The 24,713-nt window shown below is 38.3% G+C and overlaps 4 protein-coding genes across 6 annotated transcripts; 2 read left to right on the top strand and 2 right to left on the bottom strand.

The window, feature by feature from the left end:
• The first annotated feature begins 380 nt into the window (after nucleotides 1-380).
• On the top strand, nucleotides 381-1,215 carry LOC138878406 (secreted RxLR effector protein 161-like). Its single transcript, XM_070158083.1, has 2 exons — nucleotides 381-821; nucleotides 1,171-1,215. Exons 1-2 carry the CDS (start codon nucleotides 381-383, stop codon nucleotides 1,213-1,215), a joined length of 486 nt encoding a protein of 161 aa, XP_070014184.1.
• Nucleotides 1,216-5,850: 4,635 nt separating this feature from the next.
• On the bottom strand, nucleotides 5,851-6,390 carry LOC138878407 (uncharacterized). Its single transcript, XM_070158084.1, has one exon. The coding sequence runs from the start codon at nucleotides 6,388-6,390 to the stop codon at nucleotides 5,851-5,853; it is 540 nt and encodes a 179-aa protein (XP_070014185.1).
• Nucleotides 6,391-9,248: 2,858 nt separating this feature from the next.
• On the bottom strand, nucleotides 9,249-12,370 carry LOC104217309 (UDP-glucose 6-dehydrogenase 4-like). 3 transcript variants are annotated; one of them, XM_009767522.2, is made up of 3 exons: nucleotides 12,217-12,370; nucleotides 11,380-11,606; nucleotides 9,249-10,904 (listed from the first exon to the last, which is right to left on the bottom strand). In XM_009767522.2, exons 2-3 carry the CDS (start codon nucleotides 11,488-11,490, stop codon nucleotides 9,444-9,446), a joined length of 1,572 nt encoding a protein of 523 aa, XP_009765824.1. In that variant the 5' UTR covers nucleotides 11,491-11,606; nucleotides 12,217-12,370; the 3' UTR covers nucleotides 9,249-9,443. The 3 variants fall into 3 exon arrangements, with proteins under 3 accessions (XP_009765824.1, XP_009765823.1, XP_009765825.1); XM_009767521.2 differs by having other exon boundaries at nucleotides 11,380-11,617; XM_009767523.2 differs by lacking the exon at nucleotides 11,380-11,606 and having other exon boundaries at nucleotides 12,217-12,367.
• Nucleotides 12,371-14,154: 1,784 nt separating this feature from the next.
• LOC138878408 (uncharacterized) lies at nucleotides 14,155-16,646 on the top strand. The gene is made up of 6 exons (XM_070158085.1): nucleotides 14,155-14,373; nucleotides 14,467-14,683; nucleotides 14,844-15,115; nucleotides 15,433-15,610; nucleotides 16,265-16,338; nucleotides 16,431-16,646. The coding sequence occupies exons 1-6, from the start codon at nucleotides 14,155-14,157 to the stop codon at nucleotides 16,644-16,646; spliced, it is 1,176 nt and encodes a 391-aa protein (XP_070014186.1).
• The last annotated feature ends 8,067 nt before the right edge of the window (nucleotides 16,647-24,713 follow it).

The following is a 24,713-nucleotide window of genomic DNA, read 5'->3' on the forward strand; positions in this document are numbered from 1 at the left end:
ACGGGCTAAAGCAGGCTCCTCGAGCTTGGTATGAAAAATTGTCAAAATTCCTCTTAGAAAATGGTTTTAAGAGAGGAAAAATTGACAACACTCTTTTCTTAAAGAAATAAGGAAGGAACCTGATAATTGTTCAGGTTGATGATATCATTTTTGGAGCAACAGCTGACTCTCTGTGTGAAGAATTTGCAAAACTTATGGGAAGCGAATTTGAAATGAGCATGATGGGGGAATTGAACTTCTTCCTGGGTCTTCAAGTAAAACAGTCCCAAAAGGGTACTTCCATTTGTCACCAAAAATAAATTAGTGAGCTCTTGAAGAGGTTTGACACGGAAGCATCAAAGGTGATAGACACTCCCATTGTGACTGCCACTCGACTGGACATGGATGAAACTGGATATCCTGTGAATCAAACAATGTATAGAGGCATCATTGGGTCTCTCCTCTATCTCACTGCCAGTCGACCTGATATTGTTTTCAGTGTGGGGCTGTGTGCGAGGTTTCAATCAAATCCCAAGGAATCTCACTTGAAGGCCGCCAAAAGAATATTAAGATATCTCAAAGGAATGCAAGACCTGGTGCTATATTATCCATCAGGTGACAGTTTTAATCTGATTGGGTATGCTGATGCAGACTACATAGGTTATCTTGTGGACAGAAAAAGTACTTTTGGAATGGCTTACTTCTTAGGATCATGTCTTATTGCTTGGGGTACAAGGAAGCAAAATTCAATGGCTCTTTCAATAGCTGAAGCTGAATATGTAGCTACAACATCCTGTTGTGCTCAGCTTTTGTGGATCAAGCAGCAACTAGAGGATTTTGGGGTACTCACTGAGAGTGTGCCCCTTCTATGTGACAACACTAGTGCACTCAACATGGCCAAGAATCCAGTTCAACATAAAATGACAAAACATATTGATGTGAGGCATCATTTTTTAGAGATAATGTGGAGAAAGGGTTGATATGTATAAAGTTCTGCAGCACAGAAGATCAAATTGCATACATTTTCACCAAAGCACTAAGTAGGGAACAGTTTGAAAGAAACAGAGTAAAGCTGGGACTGTTGAGGCCAAATTAAGAACCTGATTCCTCTTTGGCCGGCTCGTATCCTTAAGAAATAACTGGCTCAAAGTGTTTTCTGGCCCTGTCTAACTCACTTCAATATCGTTGCAGGTAAACACGTATGATGAGCATAGAAGTGATAGATGCAGTGCATGACTGATAAAAGAGGATTGTTTCTTTTCAAAAAAAAATCAAGAACCAGGTTCTTGCACTAAAGGTTAGTAGTTATGTGCATTAATACATGTCTTAAAAAAAGGGTACAAAATACAACTGCCATATCATCAACTTTTCAGATCCTGCTATCACGTTCCTTCAATTCAAATCGTTCCATCTCCCTCTGAAACATCGTAATTCTCCACGCCCAACCGCCGTTTCAGAACCGATGCCTATTTCTCTACCTTCATAATTATCCTTTCCTTTTAAAAAACCCTCTCTTCTGCTCTTCCTAACCATAAGCCCTACTCTAGATTCACCTAAAAGGGAAAGATCGCCACACTTTTTCTTCTAATGGCTGAGAAACTTCCGATCTCTCTACCTCAGCTGTAACTACCTCTGACCCATCTATGGAACCTCTCATGTTCACTGAGCCTTCGCCACCCTCTATTACTCCTACTGATGCAGTCACACCTTCCCCAGTCTCCAAATCTCTTCCCAACTCAGAAACCCTTGAAACTGCTATTCCGTTCTCCCTGTCGTTTGTTGTTCCCACCAGTCAAACCCTAAGTGGAGAACAAGGTCAAAGTACTGAGTTCACAGAAGGTTCTGCCATTGTTGCCGCCGATTCCATGGTTGTGGAAGCACTAGTTGAAGAAGAGAAGGATCTCGTAACTGTGTTTGTAGTATCCGCTGATGAGATATTCCATGAAATCACCTCCTAGAAAAATGAGTCTCAAAGTGTGGGGGAAGAAGGGGACATTATGGCTGTTGAAGGGGATGCAGTAGCATACACTACTGGGGTATCACATGAGGAACCTGATCCCTCTCCGGAGGACCCAGGTCAGGACTCTCATCCCCAGGACAGTGCTGTTCCTGGATTCGATGTTGTGCCCCTGGAAATTTAAGCACTTGAAATGCCATCTAGTGATGAAGAAGACCGGGACAACGTGGCCCTTGATGCATTCATAAGTAAGCGAAGGGTTGTCTCCACCTCTGAGTCTGAAATCAAACGACCTACTACCAGGCTTCAAGTCAAAGTGGCATACGACTCTGCACTCCAAAAGAGCAAGAAAAATAGTAAGAAGAAAAGAAGAAAGTTGGTGAAGGATGGTGTACCTGTGAGTGATGAGGTTATCCCTGTAGTCGAGGTGGAAAAAGGAACCTATGAGGAACCTGGTTCCCTTGTTAGGCGGTCCTTGAAAAAGGCTGAGCCTGTTTTAATGGAGAAAGGGTCAACATTTAAGTCCAAGATGAAGGAGGTAGTGAGTGATGAGGATGTACTAGTCAAGTCCAAGGGAAAAGGCAAGTCAGTGAAGAAAAGCTTAAGAAACGCAAGTCTGAACTGCTGAAGAACCTAGTTCTGGGAAGAAGATGAAAAATGAAGTCTGCCTTGGCTCTGAGCCCCCGAGGCATCAAAAAGTTTTGATGTGTCGTACGTTTGACCCAACAATCTTTGAGATGGCTGAAATGCGCCAAATTCTGGAAATGGTGGAGTTTCAACAATGGGTGCATCTATTTTACATTGATGACCTAAAGTGTATGAGGAGGAGGTACAGAGTTTCTTCGCCAGTCTCTTTCCAATTGATACTGACCATGTCTGTGCTTTGGTCAATGGAGTATATATCGTCTTTGACGTGAAATTGTTTAGAGATATATTGAAAGTTCCTACAGTTGGGGTGTCGATTGTCCGAGATGTTTGTCAGTATAACTTTCAAAATGTAGTGGTGAAAGACAATGCTAATTAAAAAGGGGACCAGATCCATAAGAAAGCACTACTTCCTGTCTACCAGCTGCTGTTTGAGTTGGTTAACAAAGTATTGTTGCCTCGAGCAGAAAGGAGGTCTGTGACTTCAAAATCTGACCTATTCCTAATGGAGCAACTGGACGGTTTTAACCCTGTGAGTCTGCCTGCCATAATGATTGAACATATGCAGAAGGTTGCCAATTTCAAAGACGGTAATCATGGGCTTCCCTATGGATTCTTGCTTACTCCGATGTTCAAGTTCTTTAAGGTTCCATTAGGAACAGGTAAAGTGGGGACCCGAAAGCAGACATTCTCACAGACAACCTTGGAAGAGTGCGAGTGTATTGAGAAGTATGGGGGGGTAGGAAGTACATCAACTGTGTCTCAGTTCATTAATGCATAGAACAATGCAGCTGAGGAAATTCGTCGGTTGAAGGCCAGGAATGCTATCCTGGAAGGTCAGCAAGCCCTAGCGGTTCCCATGTCGAATGATGAGGTGGTCCGTTTAACCCTAGAAAATGCTGATCTCAGGGCACAAGTTGAGAACCTGAAGTCTGAACTGCTCAACGAGTAAAAGTCGGGAAACGCCCGAATAGACCTTGTTCCCTAGACACTTGTTGTAGCTTCCAAGCCTTTTCCTCCTAGTGCCCCCTAACAACCCCTTCAATGACAAGTTTTCTGGATATGTTCTTTTTTTGTTTCTTTGTTGATGGTTGGTGGATATTTTTTTTGTGTTTTTTTTATGGTTGGGATGTACTACTACTGCTCCTGTGAACAAGTCCAATGTTGCCTCTTCCTTTTTCAAAAGGCAGAGGCACATTAAATCTTTATTAATATGAATTCTCTTTTATTATGTCTAGTACATTCTCTATGTGTTCTATTCTTTCTCATGATTGTGTGCACATATGTGGCATGACTTAGCTTCGCTGGACTTCTTTGTGCTGTTGTTCTTTTTTATGATGCCAAAATGGGGAAAAATAATATAGGACTAAGGGGGAAACACATTGGGGAACTGGTTCTTATGCTCAATCACTCTTTGAAAAGAAAATAATATAAGGCATAGTCTCAGGGAGAACTCTTTGAAACTGGTTTTTACTGCCCCAATTCCTACTCATGATTGTTTAAGTTTGTCATCATCAAAAAGGGGGAAATTGATAGATCTTAAATACTCTTACCTTATGTTTTGATGAGCTAACAAACTTACTGTTAAGAACCAGATAGGGAACCTGATCTACTTGGATTGCTGCATCACTTTAAATGGATTCCAGCTAAAGGTGAACTGCTACAGCTTCAGGTGCTAGGAACCAAAACAAGGACCTGATGCTCTTGTGGTTTCCTCATAGCAGTACAAAGTCATTTGGACACAGCTGGAAGTGAAGTGACTGATGGCACTGTTTCTGCCGCACTGCATTACACTGTCAGCCTACTCATTCTCTAACCAAACAAAGTACTCACATCATTTCAAGTGATGTGATCAAGATGTACCCAATGAGCTTTATACAAAAGACATCACTGGAAGGGTTTTGCTTCTTATTCAAGCCTCTTGCAAAAAATAGAGAAATCATCCTCACAAGCTTGAAGAACAATGTTGAATGCTACTACGGACCAGTTCCTAAACGATATATTATTACTGTCCTAGTTGAGTTGCAATCTTGTTATTGTACTTACTGTATCTCCTAAACCGCTTACCTAGAAGCATTCTGATTAGGAATCCTCTTGTAAATCCGTAAACTCGTTGAGTTTATATTGTGACTAGATTTAGTCATAAGGAAAAGTCCTTGTAATCGTAGAATTATAAAGTGGCTTGTGGTGATAGCATCACAAGTTAGAAAAATCTTTTGTAACTAGGATAGTCACAAAGTGGCTTGTGGTAAAGGTACCACAAGTTAGTTGAGTAAATCCTTTTCATTAGGAATTATTGTAAAGTGGCTTGTAATAGGTAAGATTACAAGTTAGTAAAGTTAAAAACCTACAGGTGTAGGTCGTGGTTTTTTGATCCCCTTGTGTGGGATTTTTTCACGTAAAAATTCCTCTACCTCATTTACTTACTGCTTTATGAAGTACTCTCAGCAGAATCTTGTAGAGGACCAGGTACTCTACTATTTGGTAGACCTATACAAATTAACAGATCAAACCGATATCAAGCAATCGAGTTACCTCTTCTTTGACAAACTTATTTCTGACCTCGGCAATGGGCCGTTTCTTTTGCTTTACCAGAGTGATGTTGGGATCCAGACTTAACTTGTGCACGACCACCTCTAGCGGGATACCTGCCATATCTGCATGCAACAATGCAAAACAATCAACATAAATTTGAGAAATTCTATAAAACCTGACATGAGCTCAGGGTTTAGCTCTGTCCCCAAGTGGAATTTCCTCTCCAAGAACTTCTCAAACAATGCAACTTGTTCGAGTTCTTCCGATGTAGTTTTGGTTGTGTCCGTTTCTTCTTGTACCTAGAAATACCTTGGTACCTGATAGGATTTCGACGAGTTCCCCCTCTTTGTCGACATTGTTTGGCTCGGGAGTAGGCATCAGTTCTTGTAATTACTATGCTACACGTTCCTTCCCTTTACTACTGGAAACCGAAATTGCGTTCATCTCCCTTGCTACCGTTTGATCTCCTCTAATTTGTTTAATTTCCTCCGGAGTTGGGAATTTCATAAGTTGATAGTATGTTGACGGCACAACCTTCATCTCGTGTAGCTATGATCTTCCAAGAATAATGTTGTAGCCCATATCGCCATCTACTACTTCAAACAGGGTCTTCTTCTTTACCCCTTCATTGTTTGTGGGTAGTAGGATCTCCCCCAGGGTTGTCACACTTGCTAAATTGAACTCGAAGAGGAGCTTTGTGGCCAGAATGATGCTTCCGGGTAGCTTGTCTTGCTCTACCACTCTCCATTGGATAATATTGGCTGGATCTCTAGGTCTACCAAAACACGTTTAGTCTTAAAATCTAAAACATTAAAAGATATTACATGGGCATCATTGTGTGGTAGTAGGAGCCCATCGGTGTCCTCTTTCATGAAGGTGATATAGTCCTCGACGACTTCCTGGAGTCTTTTGTTGTGGGTTACCGATACCTTTGTCTTTTTTGCAGCTAAGAAGGTTACACCATTGATCTCGTTCCCTCTGAAAATCATGTTGATCGTTAGACGAGGAGGATCTTCTCGTGACTTTGAGAGCTGTGTGTTATCCCAGTTGCGACCATAGTTGTTTTTAGCCCGGTCGCTCAAGAACTCTCTAAGATGGCAGTTCAGCAATGTTGCCACCTCCTCACGTATATGTCGGCAGTCCCCAGTCCGGTGGCCATTCATCCCATGATATTCACACCATAGGTTAGGATCCCTCTGACTAGGGTCAAATCTCATCGGCCTCGAGAACCGTGCTTCCTTAATGTTCCTCATAGCAAATACTAGTTCCACCATGCCGATATTAAAATTGTACTTGGACAGTCTGGGATAGGTGGAGTCCGGGGAAACTAATACCTCCATATCCTACAACAATCTGTTATTTTAGCCACAATTAGCTCTCCTATCGGTAGCAAACCTAAACGCTGATCGGAAACCTCTGTCGCGTCTTTCGGCCCTTTCGTAGGGCAAAAATCGACCTCTAGAAGATCATCAATCTGTGTCAAAATCATTCTTCAACTTTTCCTTACTCTTCCGTCGATCCCGACCCTTAGTTGATGCGAAGAAACCGAGTTGGTCATCCTCTATTCTTATATTTGATTTATAGCGGTTGTGGACATCCGCTTATGTTGTTTATTGGAACTCGAGAAGACTTTCTTTTAGTTTTCGGGAATCGTTCAGAGCTCATCGGGGTTCAACCCCTTTGTGAATGCCTCAGCTGCCCATTTATCTGGCACGAACAATAGCATCATTCTTTCCTTTTAAAATATGGTATGAACTCTCGGAGTAGTTCAGACTCTCCTTGTGCAATTCTGAATATGTCGGCCTTTCGGGCCTACACCTTCCTGGCCTCGGCATGGGCCTTGATAAAAGAATTTGTGAGCATCTCGAAGGAATCTATTGAATGCTCGCGTAAAAGTGAATATCATGTCAGGGCCCCCTTCATGAGGGTTTCCCCGAACTTCTTTAGTAAGACTGACTCAATCTCATGTGGAGCTAAGTCATTTTCTTTCACCGACATTGTATAGGTGGTGATGTGCTCTTGAGGATCCGAGGTCCCATCATATTTTGACACATCTGGCATTTTAAATCGCTTCGGGATTAGCTTCGGTACCTTGCTTGGTTTGAACGGCAATTGGGTGTATTTCTTTGAGTCCGACACTTTTAACACTAGCGGTGCGCCCGAGATTTGATCCCTTCGGGCGTTTATTTCCTCATAAACCGTATGAGTTAGAATTTAAAGGGATCATTCTCATTATTGTTACCAGATCCGCTGCCTTTCGCCCCAGCCCTATCGAAGTCGACCTCACCCCTCGGGGTGTTGTTATCAACCCTTTAAGTTGTTTGATTTGCGGGAGTACTGGGAGGAACTGGATCTCTTCCATTCATATTGTTGGAAGCACCCGACTACGCCTTCCACAACTCTGTCATGACCTGATCTTGTCACGAGAGATGGCCCATAATAGCCTTTTGTTGTTTCCTCAGGATTCTTACTATTTTCCCAACATGCTCGTCTTCAACATCATCGGGAGTTGCCTCCTGAATGTGTCATAGATATTGCCCGCCATGGACCGACGTGGCTTCATCTCCCTCGTTGCAGGTATCGCTAATCGAATCTTCGTGTTGAGGCTGATTTCCTTGGGCCTCAACTTTGTGCGTGATGTTGACAACGTTATCTGCCATTTTTTACGATTTTCCGCTAAGAAACAAAGAATTAAACAGGTTAGTAATAGATGCAAAGATCAACCCAATTATGCAACTGTCTAAGCCCCACGGTGGGCGCCAAACTGTTTACTCGTAAAATGGTACAGTTGAATTTGTAACATGATTTATAGACAAGCGAATCAATTTGATCCCAAAATGATAAATAAATTAAATAAAATGCAAGACTTAGTATTGAAATCGAGATAAGGCAACAGATAGCTTGGTTCCGGGAGCTAAGCTTCTGGAGGCAGTAATACAAGTATCAATAGACAAGAAATAAAATATTATTGAGCTTTTGAATAGTATACAACATAAGTTCACCAGAAAATTCGTGTCCTTACAATGGTTGTTAAAGTCACTATTTATAGTTGCAACTAGGATGTTGAAATCCTAGGATCAAGCCCCTCTTAAATGAAACCATGAGAGCTATCGAAGAATGTGTAACGATAGGCTATAAATGCCATAATTCTCTATAATGGGTTGTGTATTTAATATTGTAGAATATTCCTCATTGAATGCTATCGGGTGATAGATATTTGTTTGTGTTTAATAGCAATATTCCCGTCGGGGATTTTCCGGTGCCAATCGGAGCTGCTGCCCCTGGTCTTGGTTTCCACTTGTCTTATTTTCCATCTGTCTTCAATTCTATGTGTCGCTCTGTTATAGAGTATTTAATGTGAACCGATTTTACCTTATACAATTATCATATTAGCTTGTTCTTGATGTGACCTTTGTTTACTTGATCCGAGCTATAAAATTGATGTTTGTAACTTTCCCCACTTTCCCAGTATGAGAGTGCAAACAAAGTACAAGAACAACAAGATTGACCGGAAATATTGAGAAAATGACAAAATAGTACCTTTCTTTTTTAGGTTGGTCTAAAATACGCTTTTTAATATACACACGAGGACTCTTAGATATTTATGTTAAATAAAATTGAACACTTTTGTCTTTAACAGATATGGCTCGCGAGGAGCACATGAGCCAGTTATATTGAAAAGACTATTCAAGATTATTATGTATTTACAAAATATCGTCACGTCCGAAAGTCCCAATTTGGAGGATAATACTCTCCCTACCAAAAGAAGACTCCATTCGCAGAATTCAAAACCAAAACCTCATTTTAGGAATAGAGACCTATTTACTACCCATCACAACTTTTGATGGACGTTGAACCATTGGGATTACCGTACCTAAGTCAATACAGTATTTGATATGTTACTGCTAATATGGAACGCATGCATCATTATAAGTTGCATCAGTGTTGATCAAGAGAAGGACGTTTCTTTGGTTTCTTAACCAACTCACATGCGTCTCACGAATCAATTCCGACTAAAATAACTACCGCAGTGTGTTTAAATATAACGGAGACCAAAAGTGTTCACTTTTTATAAACATAAAAGACTAAAACTGTCCGTGTGTAGATTTGAAGGATTATTTTAAATCAACCGTCAAACATAAAAGACTATTTTTGTCATTTTCTCGTAAATATAAAGTATAACAAATAGTGGTAGACAATGACTCTGTCCTCTGTCTACAAAGGGACAAAACAAAAAAGAACTTAAAACTGATGAAAAAATAGTAAAGAATTCCAGCTGACTGTCTGATTACTAGTATCTTTGATATCCAACCAAAAAATAATGCTTTCAAGCAACGGCAGGCATGTCCTTGAGCCAGGCATCCAGTGGCTTACCAATTGCATAGACAATAAATCCAATCTCTCTAAGTTTCTCCACATTAACAACGTTCCTACCATCAAATATGAAAGCAGGTTTCTGCATGTTATCATATATCTTCTGGTAATCAAGATTCTTGAATTCGTCCCACTCTGTAAGAATGCAAACAGCATGAGCATCCTTTGTTGCAGCGTAGGCATCCCAAACGACGGACACTTGTTTCACGTTACTGGGACTCATTGGCTGGAGGTGAAGGGGATGATCCCAATCAAACTTATTCATTGCGAGGTCCCTTTGGATTTGGTCCTCGTTAACCTGAGGGTCGTATATGCTCAACTTAGCCTTGTCTCCCAACAGTCCCTTGCAAACATCGATTGCAGGGGTCTCTCGAGTATCACCAGTATCCTTCTTGAAAGCAAAACCTAGAATGGCAACTTTCTTGCCTGATACTGTGTTGAACATGGAGGCAACAACGCGGTTGACAAAACGAATCTTCTGATAGTCATTGATCTTGATTACCTGTTTCCAGTATTCAGCCACCTCTGGAAGACCATTGCACTCGCAAATGTAAACCAGATTCAGAATATCCTTCTGGAAGCAAGAGCCACCGAAACCAACACTAGCATTAAGAAACTTGGGACCAATTCTCGAGTCCTTACCTACAGCATATGACACCTCTGAGACATTTGCTCCAGTAGACTCACAGAGAGCTGACATGGCATTCACAGAAGAGATTCTTTGTGCCAAAAATGCATTGGCAGCCAGTTTTGAGAGCTCAGCAGACCACAAATTGGTGGTGAGGATGCGATCTTCAGGAACCCATTGGGCATAAACATCCTTCAATGCTTGGATAGCCTTTTGGCCTCCCGGGGTTTCCCGACCTCCGATCAAGACTCGGTCGGGCTTAAAAAGGTCTTCGATTGCGGTCCCCTCAGCAAGAAACTCGGGGTTTGAGAGGATTTGGAAGTTAATTCCCTTGCTGTTGTGAGTCAAAATCTTTTCAATTGCCTCAGCAGTTTTGACTGGAACAGTTGATTTCTCAACAACTATTTTGTCAGATTTTGAGACGTCAGCAATCATGCGGGCTGCACTCTCCCAGTAAGTGAGATCTGCAGCCTTGCCTGCTCCAAGACCCCTCGTCTTGGTAGGAGTGTTGACTGAAACAAAAACGATATTAGCCTCGCGCACATGCTTCTCCACATCTGTGCTAAAGAAGAGGTTCCTGCCTCGGCATTCTTTGACTACGTCCTCAAGTCCTGGCTCATAGATGGGGAGCTGGTCGCTATTCCAGGCAGTAATGCGAGGCACAGAAATGTCTACAACGGCAACTTCAATGGAAGGGCATTTGAGTGCTATGACGGCCATGGTGGGGCCACCCACATATCCAGCTCCTATACAGCAAATCTTCACCATTTTCCTTTGTTCTAAACTCTGCAATAAGAAGTTCAAGCATTTTCTGAGGCTGCCTTCTCAAATCAAAGGAAATGTAAGGAACATATTGAAACTTGTTCTATCAGAAAGCATGTGTAGACGTATAATCTACAAGCTTTCATGTGTTTATAATTGGTCATCCAATGAACCTACTGCAACAAACTTTTGTGACCAACCAGATGGCATCCATAATAAAAAATAGTGATTCGACCACAAAACATGCAAAAGACTACTTTTTATTTGCATTTCTCATTGCAGCACGTAGTAATTGGAGAATGCACAAACAAGAAAAGGCTGCTGAAACAAGGATGCATTGAAAAGTGGATACAGAAAGGGAACTCCTAGTATGGAAGAAAGATGAAATCCAATCTCCGGTTCAGAGTAATATTGTAACAATAGCATAAAGCTTCAGTCAAATGGAACAGTACCCAAAGGATGAGAGATTGAGTCTCTGAATCAATATACTACTGCTTACATGTAATTCTGCGGACAATACAATATTTATGAAGAAGCGCAGGAACTTGGAGTAGATGTAAAAATAGCACCAATTGTGCATACAAGAACAGTAAAAATTTGGTAATGGCATGTGGTAACCATGATCTTGATCAGATCTAAAATGAAGATGGAAGATTCAGACTCCAACTCTCGCTCTGCGCTCGGACCTCTGGATGTAGTAAGATCTTAACAATTAACACAGCATTTCTGCAGGAAACCTAAGACTATGAGTCAAAATTAAGAAGGAAGACAATCAAACACATCCCTCTAATCATATACGTAAAAAGTACTACTTTTTTTTTTTTCCAGAGAACCTTAAAAATAGCAAAAAATTAGCACGAAAATCAGGAACTTCTATTATTCAGTCAGATATAAGGAAAAGACTCTTTTTTCTTTTTAACAAAAGAACCTTAAATCAGGCACTTCCATTATCAAGTCAGATACACCAACACCCCCCCCCCCCCCCGGTTTCTAACCTAAAAGATACCATAAAGTTCACACTTTCTGATCTTGGTAAATCAGGCACTACCATTGTCAAATCAGACACAAAAAAAATATAATTTTTTTCCAAAAGAACCTGAAAATAGCAGAAATTTCACCTTTTCGATCTTGGGAAACCCCACAAATCCTACTTCACACTATGAATCAAAAATAAATTCTTTTACATAAAGGGGTCATAAAAATAAGTTCTTTTACATAAATGGGTCACCAAAATCAATTCGTTTCCATAAAGGGATCATCAAACACAAGAGTGTACATAAACGTGAATTAAACAATAGTTTTAATGGATTGAGATAAAGAAAATGAAGTGGAATACCTGTGAGATCGCTCAATTGATGTGCAAAAGAGAAAGTTGAGGTGTTTAATGTGTGTGTACGTTAAAGGCGGGTAGCTCCTTAAATAGTCGTTGCAGATCTAAGATCTCTGCTTTACAGAACTGACAAGTCTGTAATAGGACAATCAGAGGAATAAATCTAAATATAATTATTCAAAAGTGAGAGGGGAATTTAATGTAAATGGGTTGTGTAAATGTTCACCATTTACATATATTTTGTTTTAATATATATATATATATTTTAAATATACATTAAAATATGGGTGAACATTTACACATCCCAATTTTGTTTTAAAAATTAAATTCCCCTCTCACTTTTGAATAATTAATATTCTCCTCCTCATTTCTCAATTTACTATTTAAAATGTCTATCATAACCTCTATATTATCAACACTTGTCTATTTTCGTTTGTTTTTTTATATTTTTTTAATGTCATGAAATTTTTCTCATTTCTATTATTTATCTTATGAATTTACCTATACAACAACAAAAATCTCATTTTAAAAATAAAAAAAATAAAAATAATAATAAAGCATATTTTTAATGATATTGAATATTAAAAATAAAGAGGCAAAAAATAATAATAATAATTTGCTCATATATGTAATTTGTTAATAGCAATAAAAACTCAAAAACCTATTTACACAATTGAGAATTAAAAATAGTGAGAAAACCTACAAATATATACTCAACTCATGTAATAAGAAATTTAATTATTAAAAGATAGAGGTATTTTTATAACAATTCCTAAAAATAATCTATTTATATTTTAAATGAATTTTAAATTTTAAATGTAAAATATTTCATTAATAACAATCAAAACTCAAATATTTATATATTCAAATAAGAGAGAAAGTGTTAGGGCAGAGCTAACAGTTTGTTTGGATGATTGTTACGCATCGTTTCATAATGTATCGTATCGTACTATATTGTATTGTACTGTATCGTTTGATAAATACAATGTTTGGATAGATTGTGTTGTTTGTCATCATTTTATAATATCATGCACCAGTAATATGAAGAATAAACTTGTAATATTATAATAAAAAAATTATGATACAGGGTAAAATTACTATATAAAAAAGTAGGATAAATGATAAAAATAAAATAATTTAATAATAATAAAGGATGAGATTGAGAGAAAAAGACAAGGTAACGACACGACCACACCAAATCAGTCGTTATATAAAATGACACATTTCGTCGTTATGTAACGACGGATTTAACGATACGATACAATAAAATTTAAGTAACAATCAAAACAAACATTGTATTTAAAGTAACAATACGATACGATACAATGGGTATCGTAACGACGGATTTAACGATACAATGGGCACATTTCGTCGTTATGTAACGACGGATTTAACGATACGATACAATAAAATTTAAGTAACAATCAAAACAAATATTGTATTTAAAGGAAATAAGAGGGTTCAATTGAATCCCCTGATAGAAAATTGGACGACGCAAATGGGGCAAATAGAATTTTTTTTTAGTTATATAAAAGTTGCTAAATTCCCTTGCAGTTAGAATTTTTTTTATTATAGTGGTAAAGGGGTTGAAATTTATTTGAATCACAAGTTCAAATCCAAGATTTAATATTTTAGTATTTTCTTAATCCTCATGTATGAATTTAGTGCTCTTTCATTGAGAAAATAAAGTTTAAATATATAATTAATGCGTGTTATATTAAAATAATAATCATAAAATAAACATAAATTTTGTAATAAATTTATACAAGGACTATTCTATTTATAAGTTTAATAAGCTTAAGTTATAGTTTATAATAAGGTATACAATGATTTAAATTATACATTTACATATAGGTTCACAGCTTGGAATAGGACGATGAAGCTTAGTCTCCTTCCAGTGTGAAGCTTACATGATATGAAAATTACGGGCTATGGAGTAGGACGATGAAGATCGCACTACTTGGGAAGAGAAAGCTAGGGTTCATGAATGGAACTTGTACGAAGGAATCATGTACTACTGAGCTACAAGAGCAATGGGAGACTTGTAATGCTATTGTCATCTCATGGCTCATGAACAAAGTGTCCACAGAGCTCTTATGTGTAATTGCATATGCTTCAAATGCTCATCTTGTATGGGAAGACTTGAGGGAGATATTCGATAAAGTGAACCACATGAGAATTTTTCAACTGTATCGAGCCATTGCCACTCTCTCACAAGGTACAGATTCTGTTTCATGTTACTTCACAAAATTGTAGGATTTATGGATTGAGTATGATGCTATGGTACCTAAGGCCAATTCAAAGGATTATGTTGATCATTTAAAGCAGCAGAGATTGCTGCAATTCCTTAGTGGATTAAACGATTCTTATGATCAAGCTAGAAAACAGAACTTTATAAAGTCGAATGTGCCTTCCATCAATCAAGCTTATGCAATGGTGATTGAAAATGAATCTAGACAGTGTCCTAGTATGGGTGCAGTAATTGATAAGAATGAACTAGTAGCTATGTAGGTAGGTCGTAACTAAGGCTACAAGGGAAAGAAAATCTTTGTGCAATGTGAACATTATGGTTACAAAGGTCATAGCAAAAAAAACTACTATAAACTCCATTGGATATCCTTAAATTTTTAAAGGAAAAAAGAGGTTCAATCAGCTCAATATTGGACAACTTGGTCGTGGAAATAATGGTACAAATGGACAATTTGGTCGAGCAACTCCACAATTTAATGTTGTTAACAATGTTTCCAGCAATGCTGGTACTCAATGCTCTTTTAGCTGTGACTTGCACGATGTTTTTGATGGAAAAGGACCATTCTTTATAGAGGAGCAGTACAAGCAGATTCTAGCATTGTTGAATAAGGAACCGACACTCAAAACAACGTGGAAAGTCAAAGCAATATGGCAGGTATTACAGCTTGTTTCGTGTCCAAAGATATTAATAGTGAATGGATTGTGGACTCAGGTGCCACACATCATATAGCTACATCTATGAATTTATTAACAAATGATAATAATAAGAAAGAATATAAAGATACAATGCATTTGCCTACTGGAGATAAGATATATATTTCTCATACAGGCCTTGCATCTCTGTTTGGTATTGAGGTTATAAAAGGTGTTTTATACATACCAGACTTCAAATTTAATCTCTTATCAGTCTCCAAACTCACAAGAGAACTGAGGTGTTCAGTAAAAAATTTCCCTGACTTTGGCCTCTTCCAGGATCTTTACAGTGGCAGGGTGAAAGGGATTGGTAAGGAGACAGAAGGTTTATACATTATCAAAGGTAGCAGTAATAATAATAGTAGAAACTGTAATGAAGCAGCATCAGTTGCAATAAGAGAGGACTGCAGGTTGTGGCATCAAAGGCTTGGTCATCCTTTAGCTTCTGCTATGAAGAGTATGAACTGGTTAGAAAGCATTGTAAATAATGATCTCCTGAATAATTGTCTTGTATGTCCCTTAGCTAAACAAACTAGATTGTTGTTTCCTACTAGTACTTCTAGGGCAGTATCCCCTTTTTATCTTGTTCACATAGATTTATGGGGCCCTTAGAAAACATATATCTATGACAAGAAGTACTATTTCCTTACTTTTGTGGATGACTTTAGTAGCTTTACTTGGATTCATTTACTACAACTCAAATCTGAAACAATTGTTGCAATAAAAAACTTCCTGTTAATGGTAAAAAAATAGTTTGGAGTAATGGTAAAAGTTTTAAGATCAGACAATGGCATAGAGTTCTTTCACTCATAATGCAATGATCTGTTACAAGATTTTGAAATACTGCACCAAAGCAGTTGTATTCACACTCCACAACAAAATGGAATCGTGGAGAAAAAACACAGGCACATCTTAGATGTAGCAAGGGCACTGAGATTTCAATCAAAAATGCCAATTTAATATTGGGGAATCTATGTAACTACTGCAGTATACCTGATGAACAGGTTACCCTCATAAGCTATTAGAGGAAAAAGTCCTTATGAGATGCTATACACAAGGCCTCTATCCTTAACTCACCTGAGAGTGATAAGGTGTTTGTGCTTTGCTTCAGTTGTTCCAAAAGGAGATAAATTTGTTGCAAGAGCTAAGGCATCGGTCTTGATGGGATATTCAGAAATACAGAAGGTTACATCTTGTTAGAGCTTGCTACCAATTGAATATTTATAAGTAGTGATATGGTATTCAAGGAATCTATGTTTCCTTTTGCAAAACAACAGGAGTCTCCCATCAGTCACAATCCTCATGTTGACCATATGAATTCTGGTATATGTGATGCTAGAATGCCATCTGCAGAAGTTACAAATAATTCACAAAGCTTAGACCAAGGTCCAGATGTGGATCAAGTCTTAGTTGAGCACACAACTGACAATGCAGAGGAAGACAATGAGTTGCAAGATAACTCATCATCTGAAGGCATCACTCTAATCATATAGGAAGATGAACCTCATGCACCTACTCAAGACATGGCATCTGACACTGCACTAAGGAAATCCTTCAGGACATCTATACAACCTATTTGGTTGAGAGATTATGTCACAACACAAAAAGGAACAAGTAAATATCCCATCACTAACTACATATCATATAATAAAGTCACACCAAAATACCAAAGCTATTTGACAAAGTTTTCTACATTAGTTAAGCCTAGATATTTCAAGCAAGCGCAAAAGATGCCAGGTGGATTGAAGCAATGAAACAAGAAATCAAGGCTTTAGAGGATAATAAAACGTGGGAAGTTGTAGATTTTTTTTAAAGTTGTTTACCATCAGGAAAACATACTGTGGGATCCAAATGAGTATACAAGATCAAATACCAAGCAAATGGAGATATTGAAAGGTTCAAGTCTAGACTAGTTGCAAAAGGTTATAGCCAACAAGAGGGTCTGGATTACCATTATACTTTTTCTCCTGTAGTGAAGATGGTAACAATGAGGTCAATAATAGATTTGGCTGTTTCAAAAGGATAGAATTTATACAAGATGGATGTCTATAATGCCTTCTTGCAAGATGATCTTTATGAAGAAGTTTACATGGATATGTCTGAAGGAATTAGGAGGCAGAGGGAGCAGAAGGTTTGTAAATTGCTTAAGTGTTTGTATGGACTTAAGCATGCATCAAGATAGTAGAACATTAAGTTGTCTGATGCACTGGCAACAACAGGTTTCATACAAAGCAACCATGATCATTCCTTATTCATATTGAGGAAACCAGAAGGCATGGTGATTATCTTGGTGTACGTGGATGATTTACTCATCACAGGCAGCAATGATCAACTGATTACTGAGGCAAAGGAGATACTTCATCAACAATTCAAGCTAAAGAACTTAGGTGAGCTTGAGTACTTCTTAGGTATTGAGATTTTAAGGTCAGCATCTGGGGTAGTCTTGAATCAAAGGAAGTGTGTTCTAGAACTCATTTATGAAATGGGACTCAGTGGTGCTAAACTAGCAATCACCCCTTTAGAAACCAATGTCAAGTTAACCACAATTGTATATGATCAGGCAACATGTTATACATGTGACTCACTTTTAGAAGATGCTAGTGCATATCAAAGATTGATAGGTTGTTTGCTGTATGTGACTATAACAAGACCTGATACCAGCTATGTTATTCAGACCTTGAGCCAATTCATGCAACACCCTAAGAAGTCCCATTAGGAGGCTGCTCTTAGGGTGGTTAGATATCGAAAGAATGCTCCAGGACAAGGTATTTGGTTGAGATCTAATCCTACATCAGAGTTGCAATGTTGGTGTGATTCTGATTGGGCTTCTTGCCCCAATACTAGGAGATCAATAAAACATTATGTGATAAAATTTGGTGAATCCCTCATTTCATGGAAGTCAAACAAGCTGCAAACAGTGTCCAGAAGTTCTGCTGAAGTTGAATATCGAAGTATGGCTTCTACTGTAGTTGAAGTCACATGGTTACTAAGCCTATTTCAAGAGTTGGGAGTTCCCATTAAACTTCCTGTTCTGGTGCAATGTGATAGCAAATCTGCTATACAATTGGCTGTTAATCCCATTTTTCACGAACAAAATAAACACATTGAGATCGATAGCCATTTCATTCGTATAAGATCAAAGCAGGGGTGGTCAAGTCTGTCTATGTCCATTCCAAGGATCAGCCAGCTGATTTACTCACCAAGAGACTCTCTCAAGCTTCACATGTTCATCTTCTTAGCAAGCTTGGTGTGCTGAATATATTGCACCCTCTAGCTTGAGGGAGAGTCTTGTGAACTCTAGTTAGTTATAGTCAGTTATAGTTAGTTAGAGCAGATATTGTGTCCATCTGGTAGTTAGTTGGTTAATGTCAGCTCATAAGTTAATGATTAGTGTTAGTTAGACTTGTATAAATATTCTCCAGTATCTTCAGAGAAGTAATAGAAAATTATTTCGCAATTCCTGCTTCTTCTTCATATATGTGCTCTAGAAGATTTTGCCATTAGAGCAGTGCAGAGCTATTGTGAATCTGCTCAGTGTGAGAGCAGATTTTAGCACTCGTGTACTTCCACACCTTTTTTCCTTAATCCACTATTTTGTTCCAGCTCCCTTTAGCAACCTAGTTCACTCTCTTGTGTGCACACGAAAGTGAACGAGCAAAGTTCTTCTTTTGTTTCTTGTTCTCGAATCAAACTTCTTTTGCTTTCCTTTCATCCAGCTTTCTCCTATGCATAAGAATGCACGTAATGAGCAACTCATATAACCTCCCGCATTCACACAAGTTATGTACTAAAACTATGCATTTTTCACCGTTTACCATTAACCAACAAGAGGAGTAGAGGATGTTTGACACTAGTCTATTTCTAACTAGAGGTCTCAAGTTTAGTTATTAAAAATTAATTTGTTTTAACACGAAACGCTTTACGTTTCTTAGCGAACTTGCCCACGCAAATTTGGATTAGTATGGCCAATTATGAACTTAGCATTCGGGTTTTTAAAAAAATGTTTTCTTGAATCGTATATCACAAACCCATGGCATTTCTATACTATAAATGTTGCATCACATGTTGGTTTTAGACTTGAATATTATTTCTAATGAAAACATTTTTGTAAAATAAGCACTCGGATGCATGTGGTTATTTGGGTATTGCATAAACTATTCTACCTAATGAGAATCTCATCTTAAAAATGAGTTTCCATATCAAATATTCGAAGTTTCTTTTATTATATAAGGTATTGTGCATTTCGTACGTTAGTGTTTTGAACTATATATGGACCCGTTTGGCCACGGGGTGGTTTCGGATCTAATTTAGATGAAAAGCTGTTGCTGATTGTTGGTGTCTGGTTTTCTTCTTCGTGAACACGAAGGAAGTATCACGTTCGCAAAGACGAAATATTTAGGACTACTGGTTTGGTCTTTGCGAACGCGAGGCAGTGGAAGCGAATGCAAAGCAGGGGCTGGTTAAGCTTACGCGAACGTGACGCAGTGCTCGCGAATGCGAAGAAGGAAGGGAGTGGGCCTGGAAGAGCTAAGCCTTCGCGAATGCGGCCGTGAGACCGCGAACGCGAAGGGGAAATTCTGAGGTATGCAAGTTTGGCCTTCGCGAACGCGAGGGTATTTTCGCATTCGCGAAGGAGGATTTCTGGGCGTAAGGATTTTGAGCTTCGCGAACGCGAGGGACGTTCCGCGTTCGCAAAGAAGGGCAGTGCTGGGCAGTGTGATTTTAAAGATGGGTCTTGGCCATTTTCTTTCATTTTTCTCTAGGCTTGGACGATTCTTGGAGGATTTCAAGAGGGGGCTTTCATCACCAATGGCAAGGTAAGTTGTTCCCACTCATTATAAGTCAAATACATTGATTATATCTAGATTTGAGCATGAGAATTAGTAGAAATTATGGATTTTGGTGGAAGACCTAGAAATTGATATTTTGGATTTTTACCACGACTTTGGGCATGAAATTGATAGCAAATTGTATAATTGAATTTGTGAGGTTATGGTAAAGTTTATCTTCGAAAATTTTCGGAATCCGGACACGTGGGCCCGAGGGCAATTTTGTCAACTTTTTGATCGGGATTAGAAATTATTATAAATTAGTTTATTATAAGTAATTGAGCATAAATTAATCGGTTTGCATAATTGTTAGCTAGTTTTGGAGCGTTGTGCATCAATTTGGGCCTTCAGAAGGGTGTGGAATGTCGGTTATGGAACTTCGGAGCGAGGCGAGTCTCCTTTCTAACCTTATAAGAGGGAATTTTTTTGCTAAAATATATTTGGGATTTTTCTGGAAAATACATGTTTGCCCATAGATTTTATCTACTCCCTCCGGTCCAAAATAAGTGATTTTTTGGTTGTTTTCACACATATAAAGAAATTCACCTTTTAACATTAATTAGCAATAAAATTGACCATATTAACCTTTACTATCTCTTCACATAAACACTCCTAACAAATACTCCAACATTAATTACTCCAAGGGCAATGTAGGAAAAAATAATTAATTCATTCTTGAAATTTGAAAAAATCACTTTTTTGGACCACAAGAAAAAACCAAAAAATCACTTATTTTGGATCAGAGGGAGTACATTTTAGCAAATTCCCAAAATCCAAATTCTAAATTTTGGCCCAAAATATCACAATTACAATCTTTAAAAATTGTCCCAAACTTTGTATTTTATAAAAGAGCCCACTATTTATTATTTTGTAATAATGATTATTCGTATTCTCGGTCATCTGATAGTGTATTATATAGTTCATTATAAAAATGATAATTTTGTACTAAATTTATTTATATTCAAGATTACGGTTTGCGACAATATAATGATCGTTATTGATAAAGGTACTGTTGAGTATTTGTGATAGTTTTTTGAACTTGTGGGTATAAGTCATGTTTCATGTTGTTTAAAAAAAAAGTGAAATATGTTTTGAAAATTTATGTCCAAACACATTTTCATCTTCAAACTAAACTTCTCCCAAATCAAATTTTTCAAAATAAATTTGGGAATCTATGACCAAACACTAACATAAAATCAGCTATTTCTCTTTTTAATTTCCCCATGTGCTTTATGCTGACCTTTATCATTGTTTTCTGAAGTACCGATAGAACTCATTTGCTCTTCCTTTTTACCTCAACAAATGATATATAGTACTTTGTTTAAAAAGTGTTTTTCACCGGTCAATATCCGACACCAAAGTAAAACTGTTTAAAAGTTGCAGATTGGGGAAAAGTAAGCTTCAGATCAAAGAATCGGCTAATCATTACCAACTGTTATATATGCCAGTGGGCACCAACCAAACAAATTAAACCGAAAAAAAGAGGCTTTCACTTTCAGCGTTTGAGTGAGATGCAAGTTCCAACCAACATAATGACCAAACAAATTAAACAAACTACTTATAATTACGACTTGCATGTTTACAGAGGCCATCTAGGAAAATGCTAATTGCTACATTTGAGTGGACATATAAGAGAAACCAGATCCCATTAACAAGAGCTAGCAGGTGTGGATATCAACACTGTTGGTCTAGACGAACTGTTGGTCTTCAAAAGGGGTCAAACTTTTTTTTTTTTTTTTGCAATCGGCTAGGCAAGTGCCTAGGGCTAGATTTTTATTAATAAAAAAGAAAAAAATACAACAATTAGGAAAAGTACAAATAAGGGGACAATAGCACCGGTATTATTGCCCATATGTCTTGGCTATATAATCACTCCTCTGCGCCTCCCACTGCCTTATGATGACAGCCTCATGTAGAGGATTCATGGTGTAGCTGTCGGCAACGTCTCACGAGGGCATATAATCTCATAGCCGTATGAATATTTTTTCCAAAGGCATAGGTCTAAGGCAACACAAACCGGGCTAAACCTTACCTTACTAATCCTATTGAGGCAAAGAAAAGGCCTCACCTACTAGCAAGCATGTAAAAAGAAAGAACTGGAAAGGACCAAATATTCAATGATCATCACAGAGTTTATAACATACTCTGTGATGATATTACAAATGAGAATACTAACATAATGGTAGAATAAAATGATGAAGGAATTAAAATGTTGTCCCTTCTTGTCCGAACTTGTAATTTCTTCAATTTGTAACTCTTTTTCATCACAATCCCAATTCTTCAAGATGTATTCAAAATTCATGATTTCTTTTTTGAAAGATTGGACTTTGTAGATGTAGTTGGGGCGGCCTTCTTTTGTTTGGCAACTCTCATTGGAAGTCGCCTAACATTTAAAAAATCACTAACCTTGTCGTCCCAACTATTTTTCCTTGTATGAGTCTTCTTGCCTTTGCCGCTATGCATAGGTGATAAATCTCCTTTTCTTGTAGCCTCTGCTCTACATTGTTGTATCATTGCATCTTCCTCTCCTTCTTCAAAAATTTCTCTCCCCACATTCACAGATTGTGGAGCATTTTGGACGATGTCTATTGTCACCAATGCAGATTGTCCCTTTGTATTTGTCACCATTGCCTTGCTTTGATGTTGTTCAGCTTTTTTGCAGCTTATTCCTGCTCTTACTCACAGGACCAGTGCTATAGGCAGTTGGATTTACAGGAGTTAACGAAGTAGAACTCACCATTGCATCCAAAAGCTTTCTCTCCTCCTCTGAAATAACTGGGACAGTTGTGACGATTTGATTCTGTCCAGATTGCACTGATGTGACTTCTCGATCACCTTTAGTACTAGCTGCTGGACTAACCTTCGTTGTAGGTGTTGTTGCATGTGTACTGGTTATCACACCTTGGAGCTGCCCAGTTTTTTGTGGTACTGTTGTATTTCGATCACCTATAGGATTATTATTTGAGGAGTTGGGATCAATTTGCTGCTGCTGCACAATAATTGTAGGTGCTCCTGTTGCTGCATTTTGCATACCAGAATTTGAGTAACTTCTGGGAACAAAAGCATGAGCATTGAGGTTCAGATTACTCTTGGCACTTGCTACTCGTACTTGTCCAAGGTTTTTCATAGCCATTATATCAATCTCTTCCCCTGCACTATCACGATCAACCTCCTTATCAGCCTCTTCTGAAGAATAATCAGCGAAACCATCGCCCCAATCCTCTTCATCGTCATCCTCATGCTGCTCTTGACAAAGCTTGGATTTGATAGCCATCAACCTCAGATTTGACTGTATCACCTCATTATTATTCCCCGTTGACAACATGAGCTGCCCAGATTCACCTTCAAACTCCCCAGAAGATTCCACTGATTGCGAGGGGATTTCAAAAACTGAGGTGTTTAGAGTGACAAATGGTTGTTTAACAATATTGGGGTTCATCATCATTGCATTTTGTGTATCTTTGATGATTTGTTCGACTTGAGGATTGGAAAAAATAGTGTGGCTGCATTAGAACTGTTTGCCTCAGCCTTTTGTGCATCAGCAGGAACAATGTCTTTCGACACACTTAGTTGACCACCTGCGTTATTGTGAAATTGCTGTTGATTGCTACTGCCTGAAGCTTGTGGTTGGCCATTTTTTGGATTTTTGTTCATCATTGTTGATTTAGCAGCATCAGGTACTTGACTAGCCTAATCCACAAGTCGAGCAGCTATGTCATTTGCCTTTGTCCGCGGATTTACATTCCATGTTGAGCTTGTTTTTCCATCTACTGATTATGTCTCATCATCCCTCTGTTGGTCCTTATTTATAGTCTTATTAATATCATGCTCACCCTCATTGACCAAAGCATCAAAAGAGTTTGATACTTCAATTACTTGTGATGGTACAATCTGATTTTGAAAAGCAGCTTGCTTCTTGCTAGGTGATGTATTGACCATTGTCCAGTTGTTGCTCTTAGTAGCTACTTTGCTTGGAGTTGTATCAGATTTCCTTGGTTCACCAGGTGCCTTAGTAGGTTGTTTCTCCTTTATATCTGTTATCTTCTCCTTCTCAACTACACATTGATGTACATTACCTTCTCCAATTCTTTCCTTTTGCACACCTTGAAATTTACATATTTGTGCAGCAGAGACTTCCAGTTGCCCTGCTCTTTTACCATTTGGATCAATAGCTGCTCGATCAGCTGTATGAGTCAAACCAGAAGCATTTTTCCATTCCCCAGTATTGGGTAGCAAAAATCCAGCTGAATTGTCCATTTTGTCAAACATTGCTACTGTACCATTTGCCCACTCCAAACTATCACCAATTACAACAGGAGCTTTGAAACCTCCTGCATTATTTTCTATCCTCCCATGAGAGGTAATGGGCACTCCTCTATCAGATAAATTAGCAGAGTTCTGGACAACTGCTACTTGTGTAACCTGTAGGGCGTTACCAGTAGAACCTCGAACAGCAGCATGCCTTTTATCCTTCCCAAGTTGCAACGCTGCACCATCTCGATCCTCATTAGACTTTTTCTGTTCCATAGCTCTACTTTCAGGTCGATCAATAAGAGTTGCAGCAGTAGAAACATGTAGCTCATCATAGGCCTGCCCCACAAGATTAATCGCTAAAGTTGGACCCTTATCATTCACTGCTCGATCAATGTTCAAGTTACTAGTTCGATTTTCCATTGCTCTTCGCACCTTTTGCTGCTCGACCACAATCGTCTTTGCTATATTATCTACCAT

Source organism: Nicotiana sylvestris, chromosome 9 (genome assembly GCF_000393655.2).
Source record: "Nicotiana sylvestris chromosome 9, ASM39365v2, whole genome shotgun sequence".
In the NCBI taxonomy this organism is placed as follows: Eukaryota; Viridiplantae; Streptophyta; class Magnoliopsida; order Solanales; family Solanaceae; genus Nicotiana; species Nicotiana sylvestris.

Bases quoted from the DNA above. Each gene is read 5' to 3' on its own strand.
- LOC138878406 (XM_070158083.1), top strand. From the start codon at position 381: ATGGATGAAACTGGATATCCTGTGAATCAAACAATGTATAGAGGCATC. The intron at 822-1,170 runs GTACTCACTGAG...ATATCGTTGCAG, and splicing joins AGCAACTAGAGGATTTTGGG to GTAAACACGTATGATGAGCA.
- LOC138878407 (XM_070158084.1), bottom strand. From the start codon at position 6,390: ATGGTGGAACTAGTATTTGCTATGAGGAACATTAAGGAAGCACGGTTC.
- LOC104217309 (XM_009767522.2), bottom strand. From the start codon at position 11,490: ATGCCATTACCAAATTTTTACTGTTCTTGTATGCACAATTGGTGCTAT. The intron at 10,905-11,379 runs GTAAGCAGTAGT...TTCTTATTGCAG, and splicing joins TATTGTCCGCAGAATTACAT to AGTTTAGAACAAAGGAAAAT.
- LOC138878408 (XM_070158085.1), top strand. From the start codon at position 14,155: ATGAAGATCGCACTACTTGGGAAGAGAAAGCTAGGGTTCATGAATGGA. The intron at 14,684-14,843 runs GTGCAGTAATTG...AAATTTTTAAAG, and splicing joins TAGACAGTGTCCTAGTATGG to GAAAAAAGAGGTTCAATCAG. The intron at 16,339-16,430 runs GTTACATCTTGT...GCAAAACAACAG, and splicing joins GATATTCAGAAATACAGAAG to GAGTCTCCCATCAGTCACAA.